This window comes from Sitophilus oryzae, unplaced genomic scaffold, assembly GCF_002938485.1.
Source record: "Sitophilus oryzae breed Bouriz unplaced genomic scaffold, Soryzae_2.0 scaffold_1576_pilon_pilon, whole genome shotgun sequence".
Classification (NCBI taxonomy): Eukaryota; Metazoa; Arthropoda; class Insecta; order Coleoptera; family Curculionidae; genus Sitophilus; species Sitophilus oryzae.
The window spans coordinates 8295335-8311396 of NW_022146254.1; the positions used below are offsets into that span (position 1 = coordinate 8295335).

At 29.2% G+C, this 16062-nt stretch overlaps 1 protein-coding gene across 3 annotated transcripts; it reads left to right on the forward strand.

Annotated features, from left to right (window-relative positions):
• On the forward strand, positions 1-14199 carry LOC115879237 (aldehyde dehydrogenase, dimeric NADP-preferring-like). 3 transcript variants are annotated; one of them, XM_030895937.1, is made up of 9 exons: positions 1-123; positions 1954-2081; positions 4282-4478; positions 5636-5876; positions 5953-6057; positions 6250-6510; positions 8808-9012; positions 11483-11658; positions 13983-14199. In XM_030895937.1, the coding sequence occupies exons 1-9, from the start codon at positions 86-88 to the stop codon at positions 14174-14176; spliced, it is 1545 nt and encodes a 514-aa protein (XP_030751797.1). In that variant the 5' UTR covers positions 1-85; the 3' UTR covers positions 14177-14199. The 3 variants fall into 3 exon arrangements, with proteins under 3 accessions (XP_030751797.1, XP_030751800.1, XP_030751798.1); XM_030895940.1 differs by having other exon boundaries at positions 15-154; XM_030895938.1 differs by lacking the exon at positions 1-123 and adding an exon at positions 1500-1689.
• The last annotated feature ends 1863 nt before the right edge of the window (positions 14200-16062 follow it).

A 16062-nucleotide genomic window follows, 5' to 3' on the forward strand; every position in this document is an offset into this window, starting at 1 on the left:
ATTAAATTTTCTGCTGTCCAGAAATTGAAGGTCGACCACTGTAAATATATCAAGTTAAACAAATTGACTGTTTTATAAAGACAGAATGCATTCAATATTCAATAACATTGTGATAGTCTGCCCGTAAGCATATTTTAATTTCTTAACTTAAAAGGTAATTAAGAAAACATAATATACTATTTTTATATAGTAAACAAAACATATACCTATACGCAAACAAATACTTATTTTAATTACTATTCAAATTGAGTTTTATTTCCATAAAGGAACCTCTAAAATAATGTTATTATAACACCTATACGTATAATGTATAATTTAATATATTATTAATTTAATAGATGTTAGTTTATGTCATTTTGCTCAAAGACATCTAAATAAATATTAGATGTCTTTGATTTTGCTCTATATCGCTACCGTGTGCGTCTCAAAAGTGGCTCACCCCTATAAATTTTTTATTGTTTCGGATAAAATTATGAGATTTCGTATGTTAGTATATGACATAAATTAGTATTGATTGACGTATTCAATTGTTTTCGGTCACTTCCTGTTTCACCGGAAATGACTACAACTCTTGATTTTTTAATGGCACCTTGATGGGTATTTTTTTTACTTCTTTCGATAGAAAATGACACTCTGAATAATATAATGACATATGCTATGTTAACTTTTGACATTTTCACATATGGTTTATTTTAAATTGTAATATGTGGTTCATAACGACAGTTTGACTCAAAATAGCAAGTGTGTGGAACCAAATTATTCTTAAAAAATGCTTTTTCCAAATATGCTAATGAGCCACCCTCGTTATATTTGAAAAAAATGAGATATGATTAAAAGTACGATTTGGGCATCTTTTAACCGGTCAGGATAAGACACGTGAAACATTAGACAATCAAATCTATTTTTCCAAGGCTCCTTGATTAAAAATGAGTGTTTTTAACACAGCCATGGCGCTATAGATTAAAATTTAAAATACGATTTTTTTTAAAGCAAAAATGTCAAAAGTTGACATATGATATATGTTGTTCTATTCAGAGTGTTATTTTATTAAGTGTTATTAAATTAAGTAAAAAAATACCGAGGGTGTCATTTAAAAATCAAAAGTTGTAGTCATTTCCGGTGAAACAGGAAGTGACCAAAAACAATTAAATACGTGAATCAATCCTAATTTATGTCATATACTAACATATGCCATTTTTGAGACGCACCCTGTATATCTTCTTAAGGGGATATATAACAGTGATATATGACAGTGATTTATTTTAATTCAAAACATATATATTTCTTTTTTTGTCTGTCAATTTTTGGATGTCATCTGTCTAAATTGTCTCTCTTGTTGCTGGACAGAGATTGGTATATAGATACCGCTAGCCGGTTTACAGAATAAGTAAATTCAAGTTTAATAATATTGCCAGTTTTCAAAAATAATATTTGATTAAGCTTATATTGTAATTATTTAATAAAATTCAATTCACTGAATTTCATATACTAGAGCTTCTTATGACTATGAATAAAAATTCTCATATGCGCATCCTAGCGAACAACAACAATTATGAATTAATCTTTGACCTGTATAAACAAACACAAGCCAGTCTTTATTATCATACAAAAGCAAGCTAGAGCAGTGCATACCATAATAGGATATACGCGTATCGAAAAACAGTGTAACATTGTTTAATTTATAAATAAGTAAGTTATATTTAAATTTGTATGTTTTCTTAATAATAAATCAGTATATACGTAACACGTTTCTGTTATATCAATTGCTTTTATTATTAGATATCCCTGTTTGTTTTATTGATAAACTGTATTAAAAAATATGTATCCTATATTGATCGAAAATGTTATTGTATATTTTATTATCAATACTGGTAGCAAGGAATAATAACAATTAATGCAATTCTGAGTGAATAGAGTTTACAAAAGTTTATTTAAATATTTCTATTTTTTTAGTCATTTAATCAACATTAGACGAATAAAAATAATGCCTAACGAAGCAGAAAGCATAGTGTCAAGTGCGAGGAAAATTTTTAACACTGGAAAAACAATAAGTTATGAATTCAGATTGTCCCAGCTTAAAGGTAAATTACTCAAATATTAATTAAGCGGATTCGTCTTTGAACTTAGGACTTACACGATTTTGACGAAATTATTGGAAAGTTTCCAATAATAGGAATAGAAACTACAATATTAGCTGATTGTTTAATTCAAACCTGTTTTATATTTTATAAAAAGCTAATAGTGTAAGTTTTGGAATACATAATAAATTATTAGAATAAAAAATAAGATGTAAAATACTATATTAAATATACAAATATAAATACAAAATACAAAAATGAGACAAAATAAACTATTAATTGTACTTGGCATCTCATAATACGTTATAATCAGTATATTCAAATTAAATAATAGTAAGTCAGTATTAAAAAAAACAATTATTTATCACAATTTATAAACATACTAGCGTGTACCCGCGACTTCGTTCGCGTCGAATTAATCATTAGTAATGGTGATTATAAAGCAAAGCAAGAATTTCCATTAACATACAAACTGGATAAAATTTTCTCACATTTATGTCAGCATGAGAAAAAAAAACAATATGGCTATATTATTATATAACTTGGTAATATTTGAGGGGTAGTTTCATTTCGTTGGAATTTGACTTTCGAAAAATCCGTTTGCCAAAAATAAGCTTTTACGTCAAGCAGTTTAACAGAATCGTGGTTAATCAAATACCCAACTTTTTGGAACACCCTGTATGATTTTTTAAAAAAATTCAAATTTTGTAAAAAACAAAATAAATTATGCGTGTCCAAGCGTTTTCCTGAAAGACTAACCGTTTTTTAAATAACAAATATTGTAATATTTGAGGGGCGTTTTCACCCTCTTGGAATTTGAGATTCGAGAAACCCCTCCTTATCGAACCTCTACACCCCACAGTCAATCCGTTTGGCAAAAATCAGCTTTTACGTCACGCAGTTTAAGCAGAATCGTGATTATTCAATGGTCATATTTTATGAAACGCACTGTATGAATTTTTTAAAAATCTTAAAATATGTAAAACAACAAAATAAAATATATGTGTTTAAGAGTTTTTCAGAAAAACTCACCGGTTTTTAAATAAAAAATATTCTAATATTTGAGGGGTGGTTTCGCCCTCTCAGAATTCGAGTTTCGAAAAATCCCTCTACACCCTAAAGTCAATCCGTCTTCCAAAAATCAGCTTTTTACGTCTGGCGCTTTAAGCAGGATCGTGATTAATCAATGACCAGCTTTTTTGAAACACCCTGTATACATTTTTAAAAAATCTTAAAATATGTAAAACAACAAAATAAAATATACGTGTTTAAGCGTTTTTTCGAAAACTTCACCGTTTGTTAAATAAAAAATATTGTAATATTTGAGGGGTGGTTTCACCCCTTGGAGCTGAAATTTCGAAAAATCCCTTCTTATCGAACCTTTACACCCTAGAATCACCTGTATGCCAAAATTGAGCTTCTTACGTTGAGTGGTTTGAGCAGGATCGTGATTAATCAGTGAGTCGGTCACTTAAGGATTTTATACCGGGTGCGTCTTAAAAGTGGCTCACCCCTATAACTTTTTTATTTTTTCAGTTAAAAAAACGAGATTGGGAAAGTTAGTATATGACATGAATTAGGATTGATTGAGGTATTCAATTGTTTTTGGTTACTTCCTGTTTCCCCGGAAATGACTACAACTTTTGATTTTTAAATAGCACCCTCGGTATTTTCTAACTTTATTTGATAGAAAATGAGCTTCTGAATAGAATACCGAGGGTGCCATTTAAGAATCAAAAGTTTTAGTCATTTCCGGTAAAACACGAAGTGACGTAAAACAACTGAATACGTAAATCAATCCTAATTTATGTCATATACGAACATACCAAATCTCGTTTTTTAAATGAAAAAGTAAAAATGTTATAGGGGTGAGCCACTTTTGAGGCGCACCCGGTATATTAGTATATGTAGATTTATAAACAACTTAGGTATGCTAGATTATTTGTAAATATGTCTCCAAAGTAATAAAAAAATTAAATTATTTTGTTTTTTTTAACCTAAAGTTTATGACACTACTTTATTTAAATTAGTACTATTATCATACCGTATGATCGAATAAAAACGGCGTCAGCGATGCCTATGAAATGAAGATCGCTGTCATTTTATATGTAAATTTATATGAGAAATATCATCGATTGTCATTCCATAGCCATCGCTGACGCCGTTTTTATTCGATCATACGGTACTATATCATGCGTTTTAGGTCTATCACGGTTTATAAATGAGAATGAAAAAGAAATATTAGAAATTTTGTTGAAAGAAAATAGAAAACCGAAGTTTGAGGCTTCTATAACAGAAGTTAGTCATATGAAGAATGAAATCCAAGATGCGATAAAACATCTTAAGAGCTGGATGGCACCAACTAGAGTGAAGAAACCTTTGCCTTACATAATGGATAAGGTAAATTTTAGATATTTCATGTTATAATTAAAATATTTTTTCTTTTTGATATTCTCAAAGAGGTAAGTAAAAAATTGTTTAAAAATAAACACACAGTAATTTTTTAATAAGTATTTTAAATATGTACAAGATTTTCAAGGTAAAATTTTAAGGTTTTACTTAAATTTCCAGAAAGCAAAATAGAAATTCATACATAGGTGCTATTAATAAAGCATTCAAAATTCATAGGTACTATTGAATCTGTCGTCTCTGCTTGAGAAGGTACAGTGATTCTCACCCCTTCCAAATATTTTCCACAAAATTATATCAAAATAAAAATAGGAAAGTGTATTGTACGCCTCTGGCTATTGCGAAGTCTGGGGTGGAACTCTGTAACTAAACAGTGATTGGTAGCGATGAAGAATACTGTCGCTTGCCGTTTAGTTTCTACGGCCAAGGACAGTATTCTTCATCGCTACCGATCGCTATTTAGTTAAAAACCCCTAAAACATTACTTCAGGAACTAAAACACCAGTTCTTGGACGTACTCAAAGACGTACTCACGCTCTTTAGGTTGACACCGATTAACAAACATTCTCTTTATTTTTCGATAATATTTTTTTACTTTTCGACACGCTCTTTACTTTTTACCTTTCTAACTTCCAGACAGTTCACAGTCGGCATTTTTTATATCCAATTTTACTTTTTAAACTAATTGTTAAAATTTTCATTAAATAAAGGACTTAATAATCAAAAATATAGTGTAAATTATTATCAAAGCAACAACCTTAAAGAAAAAAAGCAGTTTTGATTTCTCAACATTGGTGGCAGCGGTGGGATCTCAGCGATTCCCAACAATACATCAAGACACTTATGTAGTCCCTGAATGCAATAATTCGATGATAATTAAAAACTCAGGTTTTAAATACCTTTAGCGAAACGTGTGTCAATTTTAGTAGTAGCAGCAATAGCGAAACATGTCTCAAATTTAAATAACTTTTTGGTATGTTGTGGCAGATTTGTAAAATTTGGAGTGAGATACTAACTAAATAAAATTTTGGAAATTCTTAATTTATATAACCAACAGCAAAATATACACCATTTTCCCACCCGTGTTTTCCATTCGAACTTGTATTAAGTATACTGTTTATATTACGATATGAAACTTATTTTTATAGATTCAAACAAGACCTCAACCCTATGGCGTTGTACTAATTATAGGACCATGGAATTATCCCTTCGATCTTGTCATTTCACCATTAATTGGTGCTATAGCAGCCGGTAACTGTGTAGTAGTGAAGCCTTCAGAAATAACACCAATTAGTTCAGAGTTTTTAAAAAACACACTGCCTAAATATATTGACGAGAGTTGTTATTATATTTTCACAGGTGGTATAGCCGAAACAACAAAAATATTAGGTAAAACTTTGTCAAAATACACATACTCATCAGTTGTAGGAAAATAATCATTTTTTTTTCTCTTTGAATTGTGCAGAACAGAAATTCGACTACATATTTTATACCGGAAGTACAACTGTTGGAAAGATTATTTATAGTGCAGCTGCCAAAAAATTAACACCAGTAACTTTGGAATTGGGAGGTAATTTGCTACATTATATTAATCCATTTTCTTCAAAAACTCATTAAGTCAAAAAGGTGTTCACACACACGATGTTAAATAAAATAAAATACTAAACACAAAATATTTCGTACAATATTTTTAGTTTCTAATATTAAAACTACCTGATTTAGTTGATTTAATGATTTTATAATGTCTTCTTAATTTCTTCAGGTAAGAGTCCTGTATATCTAGATGATTCCGCAGACGTAGAATTGGCCGCCACGAGAATTTTATGGGGAAAATGCCTCAATTCCGGTCAAAGTTGTTTGGAGCCTGATTATTTACTTTGTTCAGAATTTATGAGAGACAAATTTATCAAGGAAGCTAAAAAGAAGATTGAGCAGTGGTACGGTGCCAAAACAAAAGAAAGTCGTGACTACTGTAGGATTATAAATGACAATCACTTCAAGAGAATCACAAAACTTTTAGAAGGTAAGTTGTATATCATCACTTTTGTTGCAAAAACTTACAAGTTAAAAATTATAATCATGCACTGTAATTCAAATGACAATCACTTCAAGAGAATCATAAAACTTTTAGAAGGTAAGTTGTATATCATCAGTTTTGTTGCAAAAACTTACAAGTTAAAGATTATAATCATGCACTGTAATTCCATTAAATAAAGAAGTATTATCTCAATGCGTTTTTGCTGCAAAGGATGTATTTGCTAATTAACGGCAATTCTGGAACCATACAATTTTTCATTGTAATTGCCAAAATATCGATTGAATTAACTTTGGAATTGGGAGGTAATTTGCTACATTTTATGTATATTGAAAAAGCATGATGCATTGTCGTTGATTTTTCCAATTTTTTGTGGTTCTGGGATAAAAACGACCATTTATACTTATAGTTCATATCAAATAAACTTTTAGTCACGTGATTAAACTTGACCGGCACAGCGTTGCCCACCTTTACAAATTTTCTTTTAATCAAAATATTTTAGGAAACAAAAATAAATTAATTATAAATATATAAACAGTTATTATTTACATAAAAAACTCACCTCCTTAACAGCACTTAAGAGACATATAGCGCCATTATTATCGCTTTCTCGTTCAAAATATTCTAATAAAGCTGCGATGAGTTTTTTACGGCTATTAAGCTATCTGGTACACTTCACACTAAAAGAGATTTTAAAAAGAACAAAGTCCGACAGCAGGGTCTGCCAGTAAAAAAAATTAAACTTAAAATATCACAACATAATTAATTTAAACCAAAAATTTCTAATACAAAATTATAGTTTCAAAAACGAATGATAATGTCAGGAAATAAATAAATAAATGTGGCCACTTGACATTTTTTATAGCAGAGCTACCATCTGAAACCCCAGCGGGAAATTTATATTCCAGTAGTCAGCCCGGCGACGATTATGTTGCCATGGTTGGCAACCATGAATTTAAAAACCGCACCCTCAATTACGTAACTAAAAATTTAATTGGTATCAAATATACAATGATTTTACAATGATGTTTTTGAAAATCTTCAAGTAACAATATAGAACAGTAACTTTTTTTAATATCACTGGTATTCATACATAGAAATACCGTATGATCGAAAAAAAAACGACGTCCAGTTGGCTGGGAAATGAACATCGATGACATTTCCCATATAAATTTACATATAAAATGACAGCGATCTTCATTCCATAGCCATCGCTGACGCCGTTTTTTCTCGATCATACGGTACCTACTTTGAATAAGAAGACTAAGGAAGGAGCATATCAAAAATCTTAGATACACCGCGATGGGCCTCAAATATGGCCGACTTAAATTCCGGTTTATCAGTGTCGTTCTAATTTTATTTAAAAAATGTAAAACTATGATGTAGGGTAGACGTGGGGTAGACTCAATAATTTGTTGTTTTATTTTACGTTCTGAATAAATGTTGCTAGTTATTAAAATTGTTATAAAAATATATAATTCTAATAAAAATAGATAAGTTATAATAAGTATTTATTAACACAAACATCCGGTACGCTACTGAAGCAGGTAAGTCAAATTAACGTATCTAAATTCTTTGACATCTAATCTTTGACAAGTAATAAATAAAAGCTAAAATGCAAGAAAAATATATAATTTAGTTAATTTAAGTGAATTTCATAAATGATCGGTTTACTACACGTATGTATATTATATAGTCACTTACTAGCGACAAGTTGTTCCATTATTTCACTCAATTTTTGCCGAGATCTACCGCACTCTATACAACCAACTATTTTAGGGTCTTTTTCGATAAATCGCGATAGTGTCACTGTTAATTTAAGTTCTGCCACAATTTCCATCTAGATTTACTACCTTTATACAACTATCAGTATTAGAATAAATAATAAATAACATAAAATAAGCTCCATAAAGACTGAAAAATCCACAAAATTGCAAATCAAATTCAAATGTGTCAAATGAATCGTCAAACAGAACTGTCAAGGATCCCCACCCTAGAAAGCTTTTATGGTGCCTTTTCCGCCCACCATGCATGAATACATGGATAGCATTATGCTCCTTCCTTAGTCTTATTATTCAAAGGGTACCTATAATTACCTATACTTATAAACAAAATTACATGTGTAATTTTACTAAACAGAAGATTAAGTGCAGTTTGCAGTTAATTTATACCAAATAAAAATATTAGAAGTTTGACTAAAATGTTTGATTATAAAAAATAAATAATTATAATTCAAAAGCGTAGCAATAACTGAAATAAATAGTTATGAAATATTTGTTTTGAAGGGACAACTATTGCACTGGGTGGTAATACTGATCCAGAAGACAAATATATCGAACCTACAATTGTTGTAAATGTAAAAGCGGACGATCCCATAATGCAAGAAGAGATATTCGGGCCCGTGTTGCCAATAGTGACTGTAGAAACGCCCGAAGCAGCTATAGAATTTATTAATAATAGAGAAAAGCCTCTGGCAGTTTATATGTTCAGGTAAAATCTGTTGAATTAAAATAAAATCACTATCTTAGATACTGGAGCTCGGCAAAGCTGCATTTTCATTTGCATTTCCGTCAGTCCAATATTCGATATCATGTTGCATCTATATATACCACCCTGTACAGGGTGGCGCCTCTCATACGCCGCGGAAGCTCCAAGGAGAACGGTAGTTTACATCGAAATTAAATTTTGTGAGCATATGTAGGTTAATTCAGAGCACTTTTTAAAAATATAGAGAATTCTACAGGGTGTCCCCAAAAAAAGTTATACATCAAAGTTGTGTTTTTTCTAATGGAACACCCTATATATTAATTGATTTTTGGATTCTAGGGAAAAAATAAAGGTGAGTTTTATTAAAGAAGCATATACCTAAAATCTAAGGATTTTGACATATTTCACATTTTGAGAAAATGAAGAGTAAATTTTAAATTTCGATAACAACTACCTAAATTTTAGTTGACCTTTAAACCAAATTGAAATTTGACCCGAAAAGTTATACAGGGTGAGAATAAAATAATTTGGAACATTAGTCACATTTAAAAGCAAGTTACTCCGTTATTTTAAATCGAACACCCAGTATATTTTTCCGGTGTTCAATGGGGAATTTATATATCTTCAAAATATTATTAAGGTTGCCTACCCTTCAGACAAAGATTTTTCCAGATATCTTATTTTTTATGATTTTGCGTCAGTAAATCTTTGTTATTTGAAAAAATCTAGGTGGCTGTGTGATATACCTTTTGTTAATTTAACAAAAAATAAAGATTGAAGGGTAACATACTCAAGGATAATAAAAAGATACACGTTTAAAACATATTTTAGTTATTACAGAATTAAAACTAAACCTATAATTATGCGACAAAAATTAGCTATATGAAATCAAATGCTCAGAATGCTTACTTTCCTGTTAACTGCATAAAATGATTGTCTTTTCAAAAGGATCTTTTCATTTTAAAAGCTATTATGCGGAATTCTACCTCGAAAAGCAGCTACAATAATTTCTCTCATGTTGTCGACACTAGTTGGTCGAGTTTTGCACGCACTGTCTTTAACATATCCCCATAAAAAAACAGACTAGATAAAATCAGGAGCATTTAAGTATTCTATTAATTGGTGAATGCAGACTGCATTCACCAACTAATAGAATCATATCAGTTCTTTCTGATGTAGGATAAGTTTGCATTTTCGGCAAATTTCTGAGAAATTTTTTTTGTTTTAACTGACATAAAATGATAACTAGCTGTTAAAGTTGGACTAATAAGACAGCTTTGTTGAAGTAACGTCAGACATATCACAGCCGCCTAGATTTTATCAAATAATAAAGATTTACTCAGATAAAATCATGTAAATGAAAATATCTAAGAAAATATTTGTTTGAGGGGTAGGCAACCTTAATAGTATTTTGAAGAAACATGAATTTTCAATTGAATATCGGAATAATATACTGGGTGTTCCATTTAAAATAAGAGAGTAACATGCATTTAAAGGGGACCAATGTTCAATATTAATTTTTTCTCACCCTGTATAACTTTTTGGATCAAGTTTTAATTTGATTTAAAGTACAAAAGTTAATTTAACTAGATATTAGGCTATACTGGGTAAATTCCAATTTAGACAACTTTTATTGTAATTTAAAAAGTGTTCTTTATTTCTAGAAAATGTTAAATAGGTATCTCAAAAACCTTACATTTTAGCCACATATTTCTCTTATAAAACTCACATTTATTTTTCTCCCAGAATCCAATCCAATCAATTAATATATAGGGTGTTCCATTACAAAAAACACAACTTTGATATGTAACTTTTTTGGGGACACCCTGTAGAACTCTCTATATTTTTAAAAAGTGCTCTGAATTAACCTACATATTCTCACAAAATTTCATTTTAATATAAACTGTCGTTCTCCTTGGAGCCTCCGCGGCGTATGAGAGGCGCCACCCTGTATAGTATTGATGGACCAAACTATATTCCGGAACTGTTTTTCGGCAGCATATTCTGCAGATAAAAATAAATAAAAAAGTTCTATGTGTATATCCTAAAATGCTCAGTTTCGGAGATAAAAGTTGTAGAAGTTTCATTTTTATTTTGATTTTTTCTAAATAATTTCTGAAAAATATAACGTCAATATTTGGTTGAAAATTGGTGTCTGAGTTTTTTGACATGAAAAAATATTAATTAATAAAAAAAAAACATAAATTTGAGTTTGGCTCCTAGATTCTATGCGAAAACCCTAAGGGGCACAGTTTTCATCTTTTTTATAAGCTATAATATAAGCGAGATCCGAAAGCGGTCGAAAAATGCATTATTTTCAAATTTGCCCTGTATATCAAATGGGGGCTAGGACTAATCTGGTGTGTAGCACCTTTGGAAACTACATATTTGTATCTCTACTCATAAAGAAGAATCCCCTGTAAAATATACGCTACGGGACACTCTACTCATTATTTAAAAATATTATTTTTAGCACCAGTAAACAAGAACAGGAGAAATTTATAAACGGCACTTACAGCGGTGGTATCTGTATCAACGATGTCCTAATGCATTTTAGTTGTAACACATTGCCGTTTGGTGGCGTTGGTTCAAGTGGAATTGGAAAATACCATGGAGTTCATAGTTTTGAAACATTTTCTCATCAAAAAGGTAAAACTCAGATTACATATAAATGATTATCAATAAGCTATTTAATCCAGTAAAAAAATAGTTTTTTAATTTTTTAAAATTTGAGTTATATTTCTTCTGTTTTTAACTTAATAATTTAGTAGTTTTCAAATTGTATTTTTCTCACTAAAATAATAGGGACTCTCTCACTAAAATAATAGGGGAATAATAGAGTTTGGCTCCATTACTTACGAATCAGCATTTAAAAGTCAAAATATTTTTGTGCTTTTATACAGGGTTGTTCACCACATATGACACGAAATATTGTAGCTAAACGATTAGATTTTTACAAATTGTAAGTTTTGGGTTCGTTGAAAGTGTCCCAAATAAATAAAAAATATCAAAGTTGTATTTTTTTAAATGGAACACCCTGTATATTATTGATTTTTAGTTTCTACGATTAAAATAAAGGTAAATTTGATTAAGGTTTATTACACTTAAACCTTACCGTTTTTGAAATATTTTCAATTTTGTGAAATTGCAGTATAAATTTTAAGGCTTCATTTCTCCGAGGGTATCAAAGTTTTTTATACTAAATATTTACTGAAGTTTATTTATTGATCAGTTATTGTGTTGCAATAATAAAAATTTTACTGCCTTATACAGAGTGTCTAAATATTTATCTTAAATAATTATTAGCTTTAAACGGCAATAACTTGTTTAATTTAAATAGAACACCCTGTATATTTTATGAGAATCAGATGCACAATTTAATTGTCTATCAAATTGTATTATACTATTTTTTACCTATCTCTTCAAGCTTCCGTAAAAAATGTCATTCCAAAAAAAATCCATTTATCATATATACCCATGGAATACATTTTACACATTTTAGATTATTTTTAAAGATGTACCAAATTTTTAAAGAGTACAGATACTAATATTGTCGATATAGTTCGTTTATTTTATTAAAAAATAAAAAAACTGTTTAAATATTTGTTAAAGAGGACCAATTAATATGATTCCAGTATTCAAACTACATTAATTGACTGTTTGCGTTGATTAATAATAATTGCTCCAAATACTAAATTATTAATTAATTAATGGCATACTCTTTTATAAAGATTTAAAAAGTTTTCTTTTTGCATACAAATGGGCTAGTAACATTATCGTTTTACTAAAAACGATAATATTACTAGCCTGTAAATTTTGTACATTTGTTGTTTTAAAAACAATCTGAAATGTCAATATTCCATGGGTATATTGATAAATGAGGTCTAAATTATAAGAAAATGCATTTTCTACGAAAACTTGAAGGTATAGGTAAGAAATGGTATAATATAATTTGATAGACAATTAAATTGTGCATTTGATTCTCATAAAATATACAGGGTGTTCTATTTAAAGTAAATAAGTTATTGCCGTTTAAAGCTAGTAATTATTTAAAATAAATTTTTAGACACTCTGTATAAGGTAGTATAATTTTTATTATTACAACATAATAACTGATCAATAAATAAACTTCAGTAAATATTTAGTATTAAAAACTTTGATACCCTCGGAGAAATGAAGCCTTAAAATTTATACTGCAATTTCACAAAATTGAAAATATTTCAAAAACGGTAAGGTTTAAGTGTAATAAACCGTAATCAAATTAACTTTTATTTTAATCGTAGAATCTAAAAATGCAATAATATACAGGGTGTTCCATTTAAAAAAATACAACTTTGATATTTTTTATTTATTTGGGACACTCTGTATCTTCTAAAAATATTTTTAAATTGTAGCTCTAATAGTCCTTCAACGAACCCAAAACTTACAATTTGTAAAAATCTAATCATTTAGCTACAATAGTCCGTGTTGTATGTGGTGAACAACCCTGTATATTTAAGCATTGAGATTCAAAACTCACAAGTATACATTATATACAGGTTAGGGTTCTGATGTTTTAGGAGGTCATCTTTTTCAAAATAAAACACCAATTTATCACAATACATCAAAATGCTTTACTTTTACACTAGGCGCTTATTTCGCCAACCAAGTGAGCATCATCAGCAGATGATTAAAACTGAACTTCAGTTTTAATCATCTGTTGTTGATGCTAACATGTTTAGCGAAACGCACGTCCAGTGCAAAACCAAAACACGTTTTGGTGTATTGTAGTGAATTAAAATATTGCAAGTGGAGTAAGTAAACTAAATTTAAGTGTAAACCGTTTTTTAAAATTAGTAGATAATATTGTGATTTTCGTTGACCTTAAAAAATAATAATTTTGAAAACAGATACTAAATAGACCAATATAAAATACTCGTGTATATATTCTTGATATTTGTTTGTTATTGATTTAAATTTTTACTTTTTTTCAGCTACCTTAATCAAATCCTTGGACCGTTTGGGAGAATTTACACAAAGTGTGAGATACCCGCCTTATACTGAGAATAAATTAAAAATAATTTTAACCTTAACAACAAAAATACCTTCAATATCCTTCTGTAATCATGGACTCGTTCTTATTTTTCTACTAGCTGCCTTTGTTTACTACATTTATTTTAGGGGTTAAGAAATAAAATTTTTGATAATAAAACATTGTTTTTTTTAGTAGATCTTGTACGAGTAATAAACGAATCTAACGATTGATAAAAGAAACTTTTTTGAAAAAGATATTAAGGAACGGCGCCAAAGACGTTCTGAAACAGAGGCTTTTCTAGGGTTGTGTAGTTCATGTATGGAGTGTAGAGGTAAGGAGAAATATCTTCGTGCATTAAAAAATGGGGCCATAAAAAATAAATTTTAAGAAAAAAACTTTTTTAAAAACAAAATTTCAAAAAACTTTTTTCAAAATGAGACAGAGTAGAAACAGATTTTAGTTAATTTACTTTTTTATCGATGTAGAGAAATCTCGCAACGAGCTTTTATATAATATTAAAATTGTGTAACGACATTATAAGTTCATAATAAAAGTTTTAAAGAAAAAGTTTATTTTTTTCTTTTTAGTTTATTTAAATAAAAGCTTGTTTTTATTTTTATTTTCTTAAAGTTTATTTTTTACTTTTTAGTTATGCTGGTTTCTCAGTGCCACACACTTAAATTCATTAATTTAATAATTCATATTACTTTTTTTTAAATAACTTCCTGGGCATCCTAATAATATGTATATCGATGTTCGTTAAAAAAGGAGAATTTTAATTTCAACCCGATCCATCCATAAATAGAATTTTAAAAAATCAAAAACCTCAAAAATGCCACCTTTTGATAGCTGTCAAAAATTCGGTATGTGACAAAATGTATTGTCATCGGGTCTGAACCTATATGCCAAATTTCAATTTCCTACAATGAAAGGAAGTGGTTCTAATTTAGCTTACAAGATTTGCCCCGAACAAACATACATAGATAGTTACATACAAAGCAAGTTAAATAAAAGCTTATAAAAAGGGAAGTTAAGATGGCGCTGCATCTAAAATTTAAAATATGCGCCGAAAATTTTTCGAACAGGAAATGATTCAACAGAGATAAACATTTGACGCGAAGGCGCGGGTTTAAAAAAAAATACAAATTTTATTTTTATGTTAGATGAAATAAATTATCGATTTTTATTCAGCAGCAATAGACTGGGTCTCTAATATATAAAAATAATTGTTTTATATTCTAAAAAATAAAAACAAAGCTTTTTTGGGTAATGTTCGATTATGTTAAAATTGTTGTATTATTCCCATATTTATGGTAACTTTTCATTTTTTAGATTTATGCTTCATTAGCGCTGCTGTGGTCATTTGGTGAACCCTTATTCTTCCTATTTTTGCGACCACTTTTTTAAATAAAGTCCCATTAGGGAGAATTCTCCTCATCTACACTGAAATAGTTCAAAAAATTGAATCTCGTATGTGAACTAAAGGAATTAATCAGTTGAATCGAAAAGATTCGGTCAATTGAACTAAACTAAAAATAATGCGAGAATTAGAACGAGAACAAAACAGAAAATTGTAGAACTGTAACATATGTAAGATTCTCTCAAATTTTACTAAATTTCTATGTACTAATAGCGATTCAGGTTCGAAGGCGTAGTTTTTTGAATTCATACACTCACAGGCATGAAAAACGGGTAACTTAAAATTTTGATGTATTTTAAAGTTTTATATATTGTGTTCTAGTGAACCGTTTTTGATGATCTTTTCAGCAATTTGTAGCTAAATTATTTGACTTTTTAGTGTCTCTTTCTAAATTAAAAATTAAAGTTTCCATCTGTCAATTATACGAGGGTACACAAAATGTTGTTATTTTGGAGAAAGTTTAGAACACTCTGTGGAATATATTAAAAAAGCAAGGAATTTAAAAATAATTTTATCATCTAGATACCCCTTTTCCCGATACTTTGTTTTCTATTTATTTCAAAAGCTTTTTTTTTAGATATTCGCTTTTGAAGAAGGCACTAATATTTTTTCCTAATTT